The sequence below is a fragment of the Rhinatrema bivittatum genome, chromosome 13 (assembly GCF_901001135.1).
Source record: "Rhinatrema bivittatum chromosome 13, aRhiBiv1.1, whole genome shotgun sequence".
Taxonomy (NCBI): domain Eukaryota; kingdom Metazoa; phylum Chordata; class Amphibia; order Gymnophiona; family Rhinatrematidae; genus Rhinatrema; species Rhinatrema bivittatum.
Window position 1 is genome coordinate 77,092,180 of NC_042627.1, and position 19,978 is coordinate 77,112,157.

The window sequence follows — 19,978 nt, forward strand, 5'->3', positions numbered from 1 at the left end:
TGAATTCTTGATGGCGTTTTGCAAGTTGTTTTACATCGCTGGTTCACAGTCCTTGATGAATTCATACCATTGTAATTCATCTGAGATTCTTGATTGTCAAAGCCCCTGAGGCAGCAGCTGTTGAGCTGCGAAACTCGTCCTGAGTCGGGCATTTTTATGAACACGTCTCTACTTTAATAGATGTCTTGATCTTTTTCAAATACTTATCTTCTTTTGTTCACCTGACGGCCATTATAGATCGCCTGCCTCTCTGCTTTTTGGGACTATCCCAGTAGACATTTTACATATGTTGACCCTCCTGGGAGCATCACAAAAGGAAGTATTACTTAGAACAGTGGTTCTTAACCCAGTCCTCTAGTCACAACTTGCCAGTCATGTTTTCAGGATATCCACGATACATTTGAATGCACTGCCTTCACTGTGTGCAAATCTGATGTATTGTGGATAGCCTGAACATCACATTTACATTCACTTTTTTATTTTTATCACTGCTGGGGAATTTTAATGACCACAAAGAAAGCAATGTCAATAACTCTTCATTCTCCTTATCTCAACTAAAGTTATAACGGGGTCTGATGTATACTGATAAACACATCAATCATGCTGCAATCTCCGTTTCTCCCCCCTCCTGAGAGATGAAACCCAGGAACTTTCTTTCATTCAAATGACAGTTGCAATGGTGCTGTAGTAACTGCACAGTCCTTATATGGTGCAAGTAGCTGTACAAAACATGCACCCACAGAAGGTCCAAAATATTCAGACAATGTCCTATCACTGAGCCCTGACCAGGACACAATACTCTGCCAGATTGCTAGTACTTGCTTACAAGTTTTTTTGAAATGAGGAAGCAGGTGTGAATTAACCTCCTCCTGTCCAGAGGCCGTAGCTGCAGCCCAGCAACAAACGTATCAGGTTGACAACTTATACTCTGATTCATTCTGCTTGGAAAGTTGCCAGTAGAAGCTCCAGCTGTTGTAATTAAGATCTGAATATGAAACATAAGTGAATAACCTTAGCTACCAGTAATCAGTCTTTCTACAGATTGACAGTTATGGCATTAGTGGAGTAAATTTGCTGTTCCCACTTTAAAAATGTTGTATTCCATTTTAATTCACAGTTTGCTAAACCTACTTGCAAACCCAGCTGGCTACAACCAATATTTTGGAGAGTATAGAAATGATTAGATGACATTGAATACATTTTATTTATATCGATATGCATGCCTTTCGTGGCACTTTCAAAGTTACTACTCCCAACGGATGTTACCTGGGATGAATTCAACACGATAAAAGAGCCTGAAATAATTAATATAGTCAGCAACATGAATTCATCATAGTGTCCACTCAGTCCATGTTCCACGATGCTGTTAAAATCAATAAAAATAGAAACGGGTGGTTTTATTACACAGTTTACTAATGCATCATTTGAACAAGGCTCTATTCCAGAATCTCTAAAAAGAGCATCTGTTCGCTCTACCCTGAAACCCCAACTAATTATCAGATTTCTTCTTTGTCCTATCTCTACTTAATACATTCATTGATTCTAATAATGTCTTAGATCAGTATGAATTCGGCTTCTGAAAACACTATAGCACCAAACTTTGTATTATCTAGTTTTGACAACATTAGACATGTATCTGCAGCATTCATACTCTTGTCTCATTTAGAATCACTAGGACTATCAGGCCACATATTCTGGATTACTTCCTATCTTTCCCATAGATATCAACAAATTAAAATAGACTCCTTTTACATCAACCTGGCATCCAGTTATCTCTGGTGTACCGCAGGGATCCATGCTATCTGCAGCATTATTTAACATCTATATGTCTCCACTTTGTTGTGTACTAGCAAATCTCAGGGTACACCTCAAAATTTATGCTGACGATATCCAGTTTTTCTTTCCCACCAAAACAACTTGGGATCAAACTGAGCAATTTCTCATATATTGTGTCTCTATTATTCAAAATTGGTTAAATCAAAACAAACTTGCACTGAATATAAAAGTAAAACAGAAATCATGTTTTTGTCAAGATTTATAGTCTCCAATGCTCCAAGAACATTTATTTTAGAAACTGGTGCATTACAATTTCAGAATCTGTCCAGAATCCTGGCGTGCTAATTGATCAAGCACTATCAATGAGTGACCACATCAAACTTCTAGTACAAACGTCGTATTACAAACTCAGATTATTGAGACATCTTAACATAGAAACATAGAAATGACGGCAGAAAAAGACCAGTCTGCCCAGCAAGCTTTGACTCTTATTTTCCCATGCTTATCTGTTTCACCAACCACCAACTTCAGGGCTCTTGTTGGTAACTGTTTGATTCAAATTTCCTGCCATTGATGCAGAGAGTAATGTTGGAGTTGCATCAAAGGTGAGCATAAGGCTTATGTTTAAGGGTTGTAACCGCCGCATCAAGCAAGCTACCCCGAAGCTTATTCACCCAGACTGCACAGATTGATGCCTTGTTGGATGATGTCTGAATGCAGATCCTGTTTTCCTCACTTCCCCCTACCGTTGAAGCAGATAGCAACGCTGTATATGCTTTCAAAGTGATGTATCAGGCTTAATTGGTTTAGGGTATAACCACCATAATAAGCAGCTACCCCCACGATTGTTTACCCAGATTGTGAAGTTCAGTCCTCGTTGGTTGTTGCCTGAATGTAAATCCTGTTTTCTACTTTTTTCCATTTCTTGATAATGGTTTTTGCACCATTCTGCAAGCTCTTCTTTTCTCTGGTATTGATTACTGCAATTTGTTATTGACAGGTCTCCCCCAATATATGCCACTCATCCTCTTCAAAGCATCCAGAATTCTGCTGCACACCTATTAACTGGTATTCCAATTCGCGAACACATTACCCCTATCTTACAATCACTCCACTGACTTCCAGTAACTTATCGGATATCATATAAACTGCTACCATTATTCACTCTCCTATTAATAACCTATACTCCCCTTGGATTTCTGCTATTATGAAAATTCACACTCCCACCAGAACTTTGCGCTTATCCACCAAAATCTATTAGATATTCCTTCGCTCAACTAGATGAAACCAGGGAACAACACTTTGGAATACACTCCCCAAAGAAATTAGAAATTTGAAGAAGCCAGAGTTCTTTAATAAGGCCCTAAAGACCTAACTATTTAAGCAGGCATTTGAACGTTAAAAGGTTATGCACCCTCTACTCTTCTTAATTTCATGTCATTATGTTTTGTTACGAAGTATGTTGTTTTATATTTGTTTTTATTGTTATGAGTTATGCTATTTTATTATGTTTTTATGTAACTGATTTTGGATGTTGTTATGAACCCTGCTCTGAGCATAGGAAGGACGGGTAAAAAATGTTTTAAATTAAGCATGAGTGCCATGCTGGGTCAGACCAAAGGTCCATCGAGCCCAGCATCCTGGCTCTGACAGAGATTAGGAAGTACCTGGCAGATGCCAAAGAATAGGTCTAGTTCCTTGTTGCTGAATACTAGGGCTAAGATGTTGCTTTCTTCAAGTTCACCTGGCTAATAGTTTATGGATTTTTCCTTCAGGAACGTGTCCAAACCTCTTTAAATCCCACTATGCTAAATACCTCAACTATATCCTCTGGCAACAAATTCTATAGTGTAACTGTGGAAAAAAAAAACTTTCTCCATTTTGTTATTAAATCTGCCATCCTGATAATTTGTGGTTGGCACTTATGGCACGGAACTCAGAAAGTTTGCCCAGAATATGGGAGGGCTGAATATTTGGAAAAATGTGGGGGATTCAAGTCTTTGAGCGATTATTTTTTTGTATTTTTTTGGCATGGTGTTGCTTTTTCTTCCAGCACAATCAGAACTAGTGCTGGTATTCTTGCAACATAAGCCTTCGTTCACAATTATCTGGGGGTTTTCCAGTATTCGTAATAGACCTTCCTTTCAACTGTTTGTCTGGTTATTGCAGCAATGGACCTCAGACCAAGAATCATGCACACCAGGGCTCTTTCCAGAATCCCCTATGATGGATTCTAAATCCAGGCACCAGATGTCCCAATGACTCCCTGCTCCCCTAAGAGCTGTGAATGCTGACCCGGGCTACAGAAGGCCCAATCTGACACTGAGCTATCAAGCTAACTGTCTTTGAGCAGTACTCTTCAAATGATTATGTTGGCTTTTAATATGTGAATATTTTACAAGTCATACAGCATTGGCCTTTGAGATTGTATTGACTTTGTAAGTTTCTCAATAAAATTTTGATTCCAGAAAATCTTTTCCAGTTGATTTATATTCTGACAGTATATTTAGTACTGTACAAAATTAGTCAAGTCTCCACTCAAGAGACATAAACTTACTAATTTTGAATATCTACCTGGACCTTTGTGCCAGGACAGCAAAACTGTGTAGCAACAGAGCAGACATATAGTGCCCCAAGAGGAGAGATTCCTGTGACCACAGTGAAAGTGCTGTGCTCACTTTTAGTGGTTATAGTAACAAGAATGTCAGAGCTTCCAGTGACACAAAGGACAAACTCCTAGCAACAGCAGGAGAGTCATAGCCTCTTTTAAAGTGTCAGTTAATAAATGTAGCTTTAGCCTTTTCATTGTGGTCAGAAGCATTTGTCAAGTAACTCTTCAGGGTAATACAGCAAGTAGTGAAAAGTATGACTGACTCATGTCTGTCCAACTTTCCCCTGCCAGTGGAAATTCAAGGAATTATTTTGAACAAATGGAGCCTGAGTGACTTCAAAAGACAAGCAAGAATTTCTGGGTTGAAAATGTCTCCGTGTTTGCCTAGAGCTGATGCCTACCATTCTCTGTATTATGTACGTTTGAAGCTGCCGATCTACGTTCTTTCTGTGCTTCTTGCATTACCACAACTGCAAAGCTTTAGCAAAGGCCTCACTAAACTGATGGAATATGACTTTTAAATAGTGATCAGGAGAGCACAGTTGTAGCACTTCATACAGTAGGTTGTCATTTTTTACACACATTGATTTACTATCAATGTACTATACAAAAATAATTTTAAGAAAAGAATTTTATAATGTGGAAGCGTGTTGATTACATTCTAAATACCGGGGTTACAACTTCATTGGATAGGAAGTGGATTTTTTATTTTGTAGCCATTTCTGTGCAGCCTCCCCTAATTGCTTTTCAAGATTACTTGGAGATATAGATATATATACTTATTTTTTTGGCAGAATTATTTTCTATTTTGATATTACCCACCAATTTGTCTTTTTTTTTTTAATTATTATCTTCAGTTAGGTTTTGATTAATTTTCCCTTTTTGTTAGCTGTTTTTTCAGAAGCTATTTCTTAACCAAGAATGCACCTAAAAATTAAACTTTGGTTCAGTATGAGTTAGGAACAGGTAACAAAACAGATATACCCAGTGCAAAAAATTGTATGAAATATTTTTCACTTCTAAAATAGGTGCAATTGTGTTGTGAAATAATAGGAAGCTTTAGTGATTCTTCCTGATTTTACTTCTCCTTAGTTTTACAATTAAAAATCAGTTAAAGTGAATATTCAGTGGAAAAAAAATTGCCCTCTGTAGCAGTTGGCCTTCAGATTTCTTGTCTCTATTTTACTCGTCTCTGTTTTACTCATTTTTGGTTTAACAGTTGTGATTTGAGAGATTTTGAATTTCCCCTTGAGAGGCTGGTGAATGCCTAGAATAATTTTCCAGGGAAAGCAATAGTAACCAAAACAGTGACAGAATTGAAGCATGTTTGGGATAAATAAAGAAGGTGGTGGGAAGTACAAGGAAAGGAGATGATTGGAGATTGAGTGTGGTCTGCAGTGACACAGTAGGCAAGGGGCAACTGGAAAGGCCGGGTGAGCCAACTTTAGTTGTCACTCTTTAGAGAGCTTTGGAATGGGCATGATGTCGTTCTCCAGCTCCCTGAAAAGCATTTGTAAGCTTCAGGGAAGATTATACCAACAGATTTAATTGGACTCTTCTTACTGAGTAATGGCGCAAACCATCTCTTTCTGTGACTACCTTGGTGTTGCATGAGTCCACTGTTCAGTGAAATCTGAGTGTTTGAGCATTATGTTGGTTGTGGATGGTCAGATCGCATCAGACAGAATTAATATATTTTCATGCACTAGCAATTTTGGGATTTGATTGCGCTGTGAACTTCCACCTCCTATCTGGAATCCCCATGTGTCATGTTCAATGTATCCAGGAAAATTAACAGGATGGTTGGACTCAAGTGGAGTGAATCCATATTTTATTTTGGATTCACATGAGAGCTTGGAGTGCGGAAGGTCCAGTCAGGAAGGTACACACAAAGCCTACTGCTTGAGATATCCTGCCCGTTCTATAGGAGACAGAATAGTGCAGGTTGCAAAATTGGTGCTCTGAACATGAGGTTTTTGGGTGAAAAATAGAATTTTGGATTGTGGATTAATGACTTTTAGTGCAAATTGTGGCAGATAAAACCTAAGAAGGCTGCAGGGTCTGTCATTGTTGGATTTCAGTGAAAGACGGTTTACAGGATCTGTGCAAGTTGGAAGTGCTCTCTAGAACTGCTGCATCCTCTGTAGGAAGAGCAATCATGCAGCACCTACCTGTGTATGCTACGTCGTCGTGTATACATAGGGAAGTCTGGGCACTGAGTACGACAGTGTGGAATATATGAACAGAATATATTGCAAGAACCTCTGCATAGTAGTGGAAAAGAGAGAAAGTATGAAGCACTACTTCCCCTTAAAACTCTTGCTGATCCTTGAACAAGGTTGGATCATGGTGCAACTGGAGTGCCAGTTCTGCAGGGCCCCCAGCAGACCAGTGGCGTTGGACATCACAAACCATGAGAGCCATGGTTTGACCCATGATGGACTATCCAGCAGGTATGAGGTACTTATAGCAGAACAGGAGATTCATGAAGTGGAGCTAACCATGGAATGATCACCACCTTGGTGGCATCAGTGGGGTCCAAACTGCAGAGGTATCTGCAAAGGAAAGAGTCTGGGAAGGAGGCAGAGGTTAAGACCGGGAGTTCAGAAGGACTGGAAAAGGAGGACTGGCCTACTGCCAGTGAGGATAAGTTGAATCTCTCAGGAGCAGAACATGACTCACCAGTCATGGGAAGTGGCAAGTGGAGTGCACTGAGTTCTGCAGGAGGCATGAGATGGGTGTAAGCTGAGCTGCCTGAGACTGCAAGTTTGCTGCTAAAAATGGTCATCCCTGGAAACCTGTTTGCTGTGGTAAAGAAGAGTCCTCTAGTCAGGAACACCCCAGCAAAATTATCAGAAAAGCTGGAGTCAAAGGATCAACGTACAATTCTAGAGGTTAGACCTCCAGTGAAAGAGCCAGCCATGTTAATAGACCCTGTGAAAGGGGGATGAACAGATCTGATGTGATAGTGGAATCAGAGCAAGAAGTGAGCGAGTTGCTTCCAATTAATGTGTTGGGGTCTGGGCCATAGATCATCTTTGAATCTCAGCTCGTGTAGGGATATCTGTGTGTGTGAAGGGAAGGGTTCCTTGGAGGAAGATGAAGAATCCAGGTTAAACACCAAAGCTACGTGTTAGAGTGCAGCGGAGGTAATGGTGCATTATGACTCTTCAGAGGAAGCAGAAATACAGGCAGCATCTGTCAAGCAAGCTTTGATTCCGTACTCTCCTCCTCAGGGAACCCTGGAAGATCTGTGGCTAGAGCCAAAAAAAAGTCTTACACCTACAGTTTGGTAAGTTTCTGTAGAGTAGAGAGAATTCAGAAAGATGGAAAAAGACCTTTGGAGCTAAAAATATCCTTTTGTCCCAAATTCGGCCATGGAGGTGATTGAGATGATTGGATCCACCAGAGAAGGTTGAGGATAAGATGAGGAGCAGCACTGTTATTCCAGTCAATGGTTGGTGAAATCAAGAAGTCTTGGCATGTGGGGGAGGCAAGTAAGGATGCACTGAGTGGTGTCTGTCGTCACCAGAAAGCTGGGAGGTGGATCAGTCATGGAGAAGCCAGTCCCTAACCATTCTGAATAATTATCCACTTCGGAGACATTGTTACTACGAAGTACAGCAAGAGCAACGGCTGTTGGTACTCGGTTCAGGTTTGAAGTAATGCTTTAAATGTTCCTGTGTGAACAAGGCCGTGAAGTCAGTGTGCAGCAGAGGGACCTGATGAAACCAGCCTCCCCAGTTGGGCCTAGGTCAGTAAAACAAATACGGCCCGTGTTTGCTCCTTTTTTCAGTTGCTGTGTGTTGGTTAAGGAAACAATTCCTGGAGTCTGGACTGGAATTCTGCAGGAATGAGTTATGAGGAATTGTATTGACTGTTCCTGTTAAATCATCTGCATGGTAGTTTTAACTTATTAATATCTGATAGTTATTATATAGGCAATATTATTGTTTGCCCCATTGGACTAAAAACTAGGTAATTTATTGTTTTTATAATATTTAATATTTAAAAAGAAAAAACTATTTGATTATTTTTGCTTTGTTTTGTGTACCTAACTTCTGTTTCCTCACAGTTCAATGAAGGACATACCAACATCTGCTGAAGGGGATTTTCATTTAAGGACTAGTGTTCATTTTTCTGCTACAGCAATGATGAAGATTGTGATTATGACCAAGATTGCCCAGTAATATAGATGAAATTACTGGTGTATAATTATATCTACCTGGAGATTATTTTAGGACTTACAGATGCAGTTGTACCTTAATTGATGTGTCCTGATGGGACGACTACTTTTTTAAAAAAAGTTCTTTCACAGTGTCTCTGCTTGTATGTCACAGCCAAGTTGAATACTCTCATTTCCATTGTATCACTAACATTATCTTGTCTTATGAATATGCAGTAATTTGGTACAGTGTCGTCTGCTCTTCTGGCACCATTTATATATGGACCTAGATATTGCCAGGGTTAGTTGGCAGTTATATTTTCTAACAGAGAATAGTATTAAGATATCACTATAGCCATAAGTGCGTTTAATAATAATAATATTGTGTTGTGTGTAAGTTGTTGGATGATTGGACCATATAATATTATGCTTTTCTAATTCAATTGCGAGGTCTATCATCAATTTGCTTAACTTTGTTAAATGTATATACCTGTTGAGGAACACCAGGTTTCAGAGGGCGGGACGGACTGTGTAACCCACTGTTATTAGTTAAAATGGTACTCTAGTGCCTCTTGTAGGACTGTTAATGTTTTGTGGTAATTTATCTGAGTGTGCTCCAATTTCCGTTTAGTCACTTTTTGGAAAGCTTTGGAACATGCAAGATATATCTTTAGCATATAGCCTTAGAGAACAAGCTCCCTGTAGAGCAATTGTAAGCTTCAGGAAAGACTATGCCAACAGGTTTAACTGAGGCATGGAACAAACCATTTTTTGGGGGGAGTAGCATGGGATTGCATTAATTCACTGTTCAGTGAAATCCCAGAATATATGAGCATTATGCTGGATGATAAAATTGTATCAGACAGATTAACATCTTTTGATGCTCTAGCAGTTTTGGGATTTGAACTATGAACAGCTATCTCCTATCTGGAATCTTTGTCTTATTAAATGTGTGTAAGAAGATAAATGAGATCCTTGGACTCAAAGTGAATGCCATAGTTTTGATTTGGAGTCACTCGAGTGCATAGAGTGTGGAGGGACCAGTGAGGAAGGCTTACCCAAAGTCTGCCCCTTGAGAGACCCTGCCAGTTCTATACAAGACAGTGTAAGTGTAATGCAAGTTACACAACCAGGCCTGATCTCCCAACTAGTAAGTTACTAAATAAATGTTTGTTCAGCATGCAGCTTCAAATCCTGTAACTGCACAACCCAGTAAATAGGCTTGTATATATAACTATACAAGAACAAAGCAAGGTCCTGTCTACCATGCATTTTCTATTGAAATATCCCTTCTTAGAAAAAGTCTGTGTATATGTATAATATACATATTTATAAGAATTTGATATTCCACTTTTTCCTAAATAGATATAAATGTATCTATATATGGATGTATTGGTATATATAGATCATATGTGTGTGTGACTTTCTACAAAACCTTGCTACAGGAGCATGTCCATGATCCTATTCTATGATCTGCATTTTGTGCAAGCATCAATAGTCTTTTTGCTTTTGTTTTGTACTCCTGCATGCAGATGAATATTCTTCAATGTTCTTTTTCACATTCTATAGAATGTGATTTTCATTTATTATGTGGTCAGGGCTTGCTAAATTTTGCTTACAGAAGATTTTGGAGTATCTTTTTTTTCTTAGCGATTTTGTTTTTTGTGTGAGCTGTGAAATGTTCTTCTCTAGGAAGAGTCGAGGCATTTTTAGGTAGATGAAGCTATTGGTATTTTTGAAGGGTCATTGACTGTTTCCTGTTGCATCTAGGGAATTTGTGTGTGGGCATGGGATTGCAGAAGTGCCCACTCCCTGTTTGGGGGGGAAATGGCAGATGGATGTAGCTCATGCTTCAGTGAAATAGATCCTAGGGTCGTCAGCATATAGAAGCTTGAAGAATGTTACAAAAATCACTGTAGATTTGAGTGATTTTCTTCATTTTGCCCAAAAGAAATATCACTTTATTAATTTTTAATTGTTGAATTGTTTTTTAAATCTGTGACACCACATAAGACAGAGGTAGAAAGTGAAAATGCAATATTGTGCTCGCATATACTCCAGACTCACTGGGCCATGGTCATGTTAGACCCAAAGGACAAAGAAAAAGAGAGAAACATCTTGGCAATCATTCATTCTGTTGGATCCAGCAATGAGATCTGGAGAAGTCCCCAGACTGATTGGTCTCCAGATGGAGTGGAAACCAGACCTGTCTTGGCCAATGAGGGGCCATGAGGATTATAGCCCCCTTGTCCACACAAAGCGTCAAGGGAGTCTTCACCACTACTTTTCTGTTCGTACCTCTGACTGTGTGTGTGTGGAACTGCACCCCCAAACCTATCCCACCCCCAGTTGGAGGTGCTCCCTCTTACAGTGGTATGGATGGTGGAGTTGCAAATTGGTCTCTACAGCATCTCTTTCTCTCTCAAAGGCGATTGCAATAAAAACCTTTTCGGTCGGTATAACGCTAGCATTAGGGCCTTAACGTGAAATGATAAATGAACCAGTAAGTTTATAACTGAGGAAATCTTTCCCTGACATCCAAAAAGAAACAACCAAAAAAAACCAAAAACCTAATGCTGATCCCACAGTAATAACCAATTTCCACTCACTCTCCTCTGACATTTTTGGCTAAACTACTTCAATCCAATGTGCTCTCCCCATAAAACTATTTCTTGCAGGATAATTCTCTTATAGATCAATTCCGGCCTGGATTCCAAAAGGGCTTTAACAATGAGACACCTATTAATTTCCAGTATTGACACTCTGCTTAGAGGTTTTGATAAAGGTACCATGTACATTTTGGTGGTACTTAATATAGCTGTGGTGTTTGATATCCTCGCCCACAACATATTGCTTGCTCGGCTGCAGATCAGGCTAGGAAATTCAGTATCTGACTGCATGAATGACCACTGGAATACTGCAAGGGTCATTTTAATCAGCAATTTTTTTTTACCTGTTTGTTTTAGCTGGTCAGAACATACACTGAGCACAAAAATACAAAGCAGAGCACAATTGTAAAACCAAGATGAAATAAAATACATCGATGTAACAATAGACAATATCAATTACTGTGCATTAAAGAATCTCCAGTGTGGGTCCCAGATCTTATCGTACAGCTATATACTGTCCCGTAACATAAAAGTAAGTTTCTCCAAAAGAGCAACAGAATGAACCTGGGATCTTCAAGGGTAGGGACCGACTTCCACAGCCAGGCTATAATAAAATGTGCAGCATTTGTTGCACTAACAACCTTTGGTATTTGCCAAGCCTCTGATCCCTCCAAAGCCCCAAAAGTCTGAGACGCCGACAAGAGGAAACGGCGGCAAGGTTTGAAAGCCTAAAAAAGTAATGGGGCAGTGATGAACTTACCTGTCAGTGATAAAATACAGAAGTTATGTGATCTGTTACAGTCCCTGAAGCAGCGATGCGAAACGCGCGTAGGACTGGACTTTAAATAACCACGTCTCTTGAAAATTTAAGTCACGCAAAAGGAAGGTATCACCCCAATATATATTTTTACAAAAATTAAAAAACAAAAAAATAGAATACAAAAGAAATAATAAAGGACTCGGACCAATGATTAAATATGACCTGAATTGGCAAAACCTTGAGCTAAAATATGCTGGTATGCCCGCAGGTGTTATGATGGTCCTATAACAATAACAGTAATTTTGTATACAGCACATTGAGTAAGAAGAATTAGAGCTGCATAACGTCTTTTTAGTGAGAATTGTGCTCGTTGAGTCTTGAAAACAACTGTCGATATTGTGTGTAGATTTCAATTACCTCAATATTGACTGGGTAAATGTAACATCAGGACTTGCTAGAGACAAAGTTCCTGGATGTAATAAATGACTGCTTCATGGAGCAATTGGTTCAGGAACCAACAAGAGAGGGAGCTATTTTAGATTTAATTCTTAGTGGAGCACAGGATTTGGTGAGAGAGATATCGGTGGTGGGGCCACTTGGCAACAGTGATCATAACATGATCAAATTTAAATTAATAACTGGAAGGGGGTCAATAAGTAAATCTGCAGCTCTAACACTATACTTTCAAAAGGGAAACTTTGATAAAATGAGGAAAATAGTTAGAAAAAAACTGAAAGGTGCAGCTCAAAGGTAAAAAGCGTTCAACAGGCATGGACATTGTTTAAAAATACAATCCTAGAGGTGCAGTCCATATGTATTCCACACATTAAGAAAGGTGGAAGGAAGGCAAAACGATTACAGTCATGGTTAAAAGGTGAGGTGAAAGAGGCTATTTTAGCCAAAAAAAATCCTTCAAAAGTTGGAAGAAGAATAAAATTGGAAGAAGGATAAAACATAAGCATTGTCAAATTAAGTGTAAAACATTGATAAAACAGGCAAAGAGAGAATTTGAATTGAAGTTGGCCATAGAGTCAAAAACTCATAAAAACTTTTAAAAATATATCTGAAGCAAGAAACCTGTGAGGGAGTCGGTTGGACCATTAGATGACAGAGGGGTTAAAGGGGCTCTTAGGAAAGATAAGGCTATTGCAGAAAGATTAAATGAATTCTTTGCTTCTGTGTTTACTAATGAGGATGTTGGGGAGATACCAGTTCCAGAGATGGTTTTCAGGGGTGATGAGTCAGATGAACTGAATGAAATCACTGTGAACCTGGAAGATGTAGTAGGCCAGATTGACAAAATAAAGAGTAGCAAATCACCTGGACCAGATGGTATGCATCCTAGGGTACTGAAGGAACTCAAAAATGAAATTTCTGATCTATTAGTTAAAATTTGTAACCTATCATTAAAATCATCCATTGTACCTGAAGACTGGCCAATGTAACCCCAATATTTAAAAAAAGGCTCCAGGGGAGATCTGGGTAACTATAGACCAGTGAGCCTGACTTCAGTGCCGGGAAAAATAGTGGAAACTATTCTCAAGATCAAAATCGTAGAACATATAGAAAGACATGATTTAATGGAACACAGTCAACATGGATTTACCCAAGGGAAGTCTTGCCTAACAAATCTGCTTCATTTTTTTGAAGGGGTTAATAAACATGTGGATAAAGGTGAACCGGTAGATGTAGTGTATTTGGATTTTCAGAAGGCATTTGACAAAGTCCCTCATGAGAGGCTTCTACGAAAACTAAAAAGTCATGGGATAGGAGGCGATGTCCTTTCGTGGATTACAAACTGGTTAAAAGACAGTAAACAGAGAAAAGGATTAAATGGTCAATTTTCTCAGTGGAAAAGGGTAAACAGTGGAGTGCCTCAGGGATCTGTACTTGGACCGGTGCTTTTCAATATATATATATATATATATATATATATATATATATATATATATATATATATATATATATTGAAAAGCACCGGTCCAAGTACAGATCCCTGAGGCACTCCACTGTTTACCCTTTTCCATATATATATAGATATATATACAAATTTGATAACCTCACTCGTCGTATTCCTTTCCAGATCACATATATATATAGAGTAGTTAAATCACAAGCGGATTGTGAAACATTACAGGAGGACCTTGCAAGATTGGGCATCCAAATGGCAGATGAAATTTAATGTGCATAAGTGCAAGGTGTTGCATATAGGGAAAAATAACCCTTGCTGTAGTTACACGATATTAGGTTCCATATTAGGAGCTACCACCCAGGAAACATATCTAGACATCATAGTGGATAATATTTATTTAGGACTTTTAGTTTATTTATTTAGGACTTTAATATACCGATATTCTTGTAACCACTTACAAATCAATTCGGTTTACATTGAAACATAGAGTCTGCGCAAATAAGGCATTACATTAAAACATTACATTAAAACAACATTACATTAAACAATAATACTTTAAAATCGTCGGCTCAGTGTGCTGCAGCAGTCAAAAAAGCAAACAATGTTAGGAATTATTAGGAAGGGAATGGTTAATAAAACAGAAAATGTCATAATGCCTCTATATTGCTCCATGGTGAGACCGCACCTGGAATACTGTGTACAATTCTGGTCGCCGCATCTCAAAAAAGATATACTTGCGATGGAGAAGGTACAGAGAAGGGCAACCAAAATGATAAAGGGGATGGAACAGCTCCCCTATGAGGAAAGACTGAAGAGGTTAGGGCTGTTCAGCTTGGAGAAGAGACAGCTGAGGGAGGATATGATAGAGGTCTTTAAGATCAAGAGAAATCTTGAACGAGTAGATGTGAATCGGTTATTTACACTTTCGAATAATAGAAGAACTAGGGGGCATTCCATGAAGTTAGCAAGTAGCACATTTAAGACTAATCGGAGAAAGTTCTTTTTCACTCAACACACAATAAAGCTCTGGAATTTGTTGCCAGAGGATGTGGTTAGTGCAGTTAGTATAGCTGGGTTCAAAAAAAGATTTGGACAAGTTCTTGGAGGGGAAGTCCATTAACAGCTATTAATCAAATTTACTTAGGGAATAGCCACTGCTATTAATTGCATACAGTAGCATGGGATCTTCTTAGTGTTTGGGTAATTGCCAGGTTCTGGTGGCCTGGTTTGGCCTCTGTTGGAAACAGGATGCTGGGCTTGATGGACCCTTGGTCTGACCCAGCATGGCAATTTCTTATGTTCTTATGTTGATTCTGTGTACTCTGGTTGGAACGTGGATTATTAAGTCCCTGGCACTCTCACTGCACAAAAATAACTGCAGAATGTCTACGATTTCTGCATCAATATTAAATGCATTAACAACATGGAGGGAGGAGGAATAGCCTAGTGGTTAGAGCAGTGGACTACAAACCAGGAGACAAGGATTCGAGTCCTGCTGTTGTGCTCCTTATGACCTTGGGCAAGTCACTTTACCCTCCATTACCTCAGGTACAAAACTTAAGATTGTAAGCCCTCTGGGGATAGGGAAATACCTACAGAACCTGAATGTAAACAGATGTGATCTCAGATCGAATGTCGGTATATAAAAAAAAATTAATAATAAATAAATGTGACGTTTGAAAAAGGCACTTATGTGGAAGTTCCAGTACTATTATCTTTGGGTTATTTTTATGTTGGTCCCATAAAAGGTATCACAACCTACAAAAAAATACACACGATAAAAAAAATTGTAATTAAAAACAGCAATATTACTCTCCACATAGAGAATCTACCATGCTAATGCGATATATGGGAGTAAATGACACTGGTTACACTTCAGTTTACCCAGAAGAGGCCTTCAAAAACAGTAAATACCCATCTCGTCAAACTTACTGCTTCAGTCAAGCACATATAGCCTGAGTGGGTGAAATATAGCTTACAACAAAATCCTCAATCTTACATTGTGTCTTATCTGTACTGGTTAGTGCCTTCTGTAACTAAATACTGCCTTGTCTCATTTATTGCTGGGAGCCACAAGACAGCAATCGCATTCACTTCTATCAGTCAGGATTGGATTTCCCTACATGAACAGAGCTGAAAACACGTTCTAGTCTCAGCCATTAACCGTGCACTGCAGCCTGGTCTGAAGTGAAAGGGCTGCACATTGCTGAGAAGTATTAGCCACATGAAAACCTCTTCTCCAGCACTAAACATAGCAAATTTTGTTTCAGCAAAGGTGGCTGGCAAAACCATCATGATGTTAATTTCACTGAATTCTTCAAATGTAACAAAAGAAAACGGCATTTTTCAGAGCAAAGAGGACTAAGGTTTCCAGCTTCTACATTTATATACATATGAAAAGCCAGTGGGTTTCTCAATTAGTCTCTCTCAATAACATCAAGTGCAGCACAGCTTGTGAATACTTTCATGCATTTCTTTTTGCAGTCACAAACATGGGGTTGGCATCACCAGTTTATCTTGTATTCCTAAGTTAGTGGTCAATTCATAGTCACCACCAGCCACAGTTACACAAGATCAAGGCAGATTGTGGCATCCCAAACCCCATCTCACTATTGTCTGGATAGGGATGGCTGATGTTGACAGTAGGTTTGGCCAGTCTGTCCTTAAATCTGTTTGAGGTGTAGAAAACTCTCCCCACCTAGGGCCTGTTGTTTAGGTTCAGGCTGTCTCCTCCTCTGTTACCAACAGCACTATGGTTGTTGTGCCCATTGGCACCTAATTTTGGGTGTCTGTTTGTCCCCTTTTGTGTTGGGGAGCAGCCTATAGCTATGGATTCATCCAGGTGTGAGGACTACCCATCCTGCTTGTCCTCTGAGAAAGCAGAGTTGCTTACCTGTAACAGGTGTTCTCCGAGGACAGTAGGATGTTAGTCCTTATGTAACCTGCTTGCCACCCCGTGGAGTTGGGTTTCTTCTGTTTTTTGTTTTAATTAGAATTCTATGTTACAAGACTGGAGAGGGACCCCACATGGACGCATAGTATAGGGCATGCTGGGCATGCTCAGTGTGCCTATTCAAAGTTCCAGAAACTTTGACATACGTTTTCCGCATAGGGGCTCCATCTGATGTCACCCATGTGTGAGGACTAACATCCTGCTATCCTCAGAGAACACCTGTTTACAGGTAAGCAACTTTGCTTTTTGTATTTATATGATTTATATTCCGATTTCAGGCACTTCAGAGCAGATTACATTCAGGCACTGTGGGTATATCACTATCCCCAGAGGACTCACAATCTAAATTTGCACCTGAGGTGCCATGCATGTGACGTGCTTGTAATATTTGTTCCAAAGGTGTAGTGGTATTGAAATATTTCCAAATAATTATACTTCAGTTGATTTTTTGTTTTTTGCATTATATAAAAAATTCTTTCTCAGAAGAGTTTACAGTCTCATTTTTTTGTATAGTGCTGCATACATGATTAGCACTATAGAAGTGCTAAGTAGTAATATATGATTTGTTCTGTGGTGTCAGCATTAAGAATTATTCAAGGAATTATAGTGCTGTCAAGGAAATGGAGTGAAATTATTTTTATTTTAGGTTTAGGTTTCTTTATTTATTTTCTGCTTATGCAATATGCCCTAAATGGCTTACATCAGAATATTCACAATAAAGCAACACAGAGACTAAAATGTATATTAAATCTAGAGAAATAATCCAAACAAATCACATAGTACAATCATTTCATTTTAGAATTTAGTTATCAAAGGCAGTTCCTAAGTTCTCATACTGTTCAACCAAAGAAAGTACACAAAATAAATTTAGCAGATTCCCAATGCATTTTAAACAAGTGAAATACATTTGAAGAATATTATTTAGAGGAGAATTTAAAAATGCAGTTAACTATTTGTTTTTACTTTATCTAGCTAGTACGTTTCCTATTTTGTTACTTGTGGAAATGCTCTTAATAACAATTAAATACACTGTTTTGTATCAGAAGTATTGCTTATCTAGTTAGGTGACATTGTTATATCTGAAATGATGGGAACACTACAGAATGTTCAATAAATAGTAGAGCATGTGTTAAGAATTTTAGTATACATGCTAAGGCTTTGGTATTTGTTGCCCTGTTGTAACTTATTTTATGTATTAATCAACTTAAATATATTGCTATTGGAAATACGTTAGATGAGGGGAATCTAGTGCATTGTGCACTGTACCTAACGGTAACTATTGGCCCAGGGAGGGTTGTCATCTCTTCAGCCTGGCCCGCAGCCAGATAGTTGCATCATCCTGTAAGCATTATCTGCTGCTGGCTCCCGACCTTACGCCAGGAAATACTGATCTTTCTTCTCATCTTTCACTCTCTTTACTTGTAATTTGATTTCCTCTGGATTGCAATGCATCATATCAAGACCAGCTAAGAAGAATTATTTAAAAAAAAAACCAAACAAAAAACATTACTGGAAGGAGCCAGCCTAGCGACTCGATGGTAGTGCAGTGCCAGGATTTGATTCTGGAGCCAATAGCTGGGATTAGTGGTGGTAAGGAGGCAGCTTTCAAAGCCCTTGGTGAAGGAGAGAGCCTTGCCCATTGCACCACAGGGAAATCTAGCAGCAAAACTTGGGGTACAAGAATACCGGTTTCCAGAGGGAGCAGCATTCTGTTGCCCCTGGCCAAGGACACATGATAACCAGATTGAGTGGGAGAAAAGCTGGACAGTTCCAAATGAAGTCTCATAGCATCAGAGCCCAGTGGAAGCTGGTTGGGATCTAAAGGAATGGGAGGAAAGTGTCAGGCCTGTAATTGTTTTGCCTTCCTTCCACCTTTCTTAATGTGTGGAATACATCTGGACTGTGCTTCTAGGATGGTATTTTTGTAACAATGTCCACGCCTGTTGCATGCTTTTTACCTTTGTAGCTGCACCTTTCAGTTTTTTCCTAACTATTTTTCTCATTTTATCAGTTTCCCTTTTGAAAATGTAGTGCTAGAGCCATGGATTTACTTCCTGTCCCCCTTCCAGTCATTAATTCAAATTTGATCATATTATGATCACTATCGCCAAGTGGCCCTCCACCGTTACCTCTCTCACCAAATCCTGCGCTCCACTGATAATTATATCTAAAATTGCTCCCTCTCTGGTTGGTTCCTGAACCAATTGCTCCATAAAACTGTCATTTATTTCATCCAGGAATTTTATCTCTCTAGCATGCCCTGATAGTTCACTTACCCAGTCAATATTGGGATAATTGAAATCTCCCATTATTACTGCACTACGTTTGGTTAGCTTCCTAATTTCTCTTAGCATTTCACTGCTTAAGCTGTTACAGTAATGCCTGAAGTAATTCACATTTAAGCTTTTCATGCAAACTTAATTACAAAATGACATTCTCTCTTCTACTATTGATACAAGCCAGGATATAGAATTCACTGTGCTGATCGAAGTTTACCTTTTGTAAATACTTAAATATTCTTGGAAGCATTTCCCATTAAGCAGCAGTACTGCTGGTTTTCTTTTTTTATTATTTAAATGAACCACCAGCCATCCCTATTTTTTTCTATTCTATATTTTGTTCCTGAGTTGACAGAAGTCTGAGGTTTTTGGAAATTCTTTTGGCTCAGCCACTGCTACCATTATTATGCACATTGGTTTGTGTGCATGGCTGAACTGATGCACTCAGCCTAAGAAGAGGAAACAAGGACCTTGAAACAGCCAACATATGACTAGCCAAAGAAAGTCCTCAGGGAAGGAGAGAGACAGCATGAATAACTGAAGAGAGACCCTAAGAGAGAAGATAGGACAATGAAAAACCTAAAGAATGAAAAGCTGAGGAGCAGCTTCAGGAGAGGAGACGGAAAGGGACCCTGAGTCGCCCAAAGTATGAACAGTCAAGGAAAGACTTCAGGGGAAGAGAGAACAGGAGCTTGAGAGACATGACATGAATAGCTAAAGAGGAGATAGCAGGACCATGAGAAACCTAAAGAATGAAAAAGTGAGGAGCAGCCTCAGTCAAGAAACAAGAGGGGACCCTGAGTCACCCATAGTATGAACAGTTAAGGAAAAGACTTCAGGGGAAGAGAGAACAGGAGCTTGAGAGACATGGCATGAATAGCTAAAGAGGAGATAGCAGGACCATGAGAAACCT

General features: G+C 39.1%; 1 protein-coding gene across 10 annotated transcripts in view; it reads left to right on the top strand.

The window, feature by feature from the left end:
* Positions 1 to 19,978, top strand: part of MEF2A (myocyte enhancer factor 2A) — a 183,501-nt gene that overhangs the window by 139,800 nt on the left and 23,723 nt on the right. The window contains exon 7 of one of the 10 annotated variants that reach the window (XM_029574543.1): positions 3,946 to 4,180. The exons of the other annotated variants lie outside the window; for them this stretch is intronic. Within the exon in view, the coding sequence (XP_029430403.1) occupies positions 3,946 to 4,013 (68 nt within the window). The 3' untranslated portion in view covers positions 4,014 to 4,180. Of the gene's footprint in view, positions 1 to 3,945; positions 4,181 to 19,978 lie in introns of those variants that run through there. 10 annotated transcript variants of the gene reach the window in all.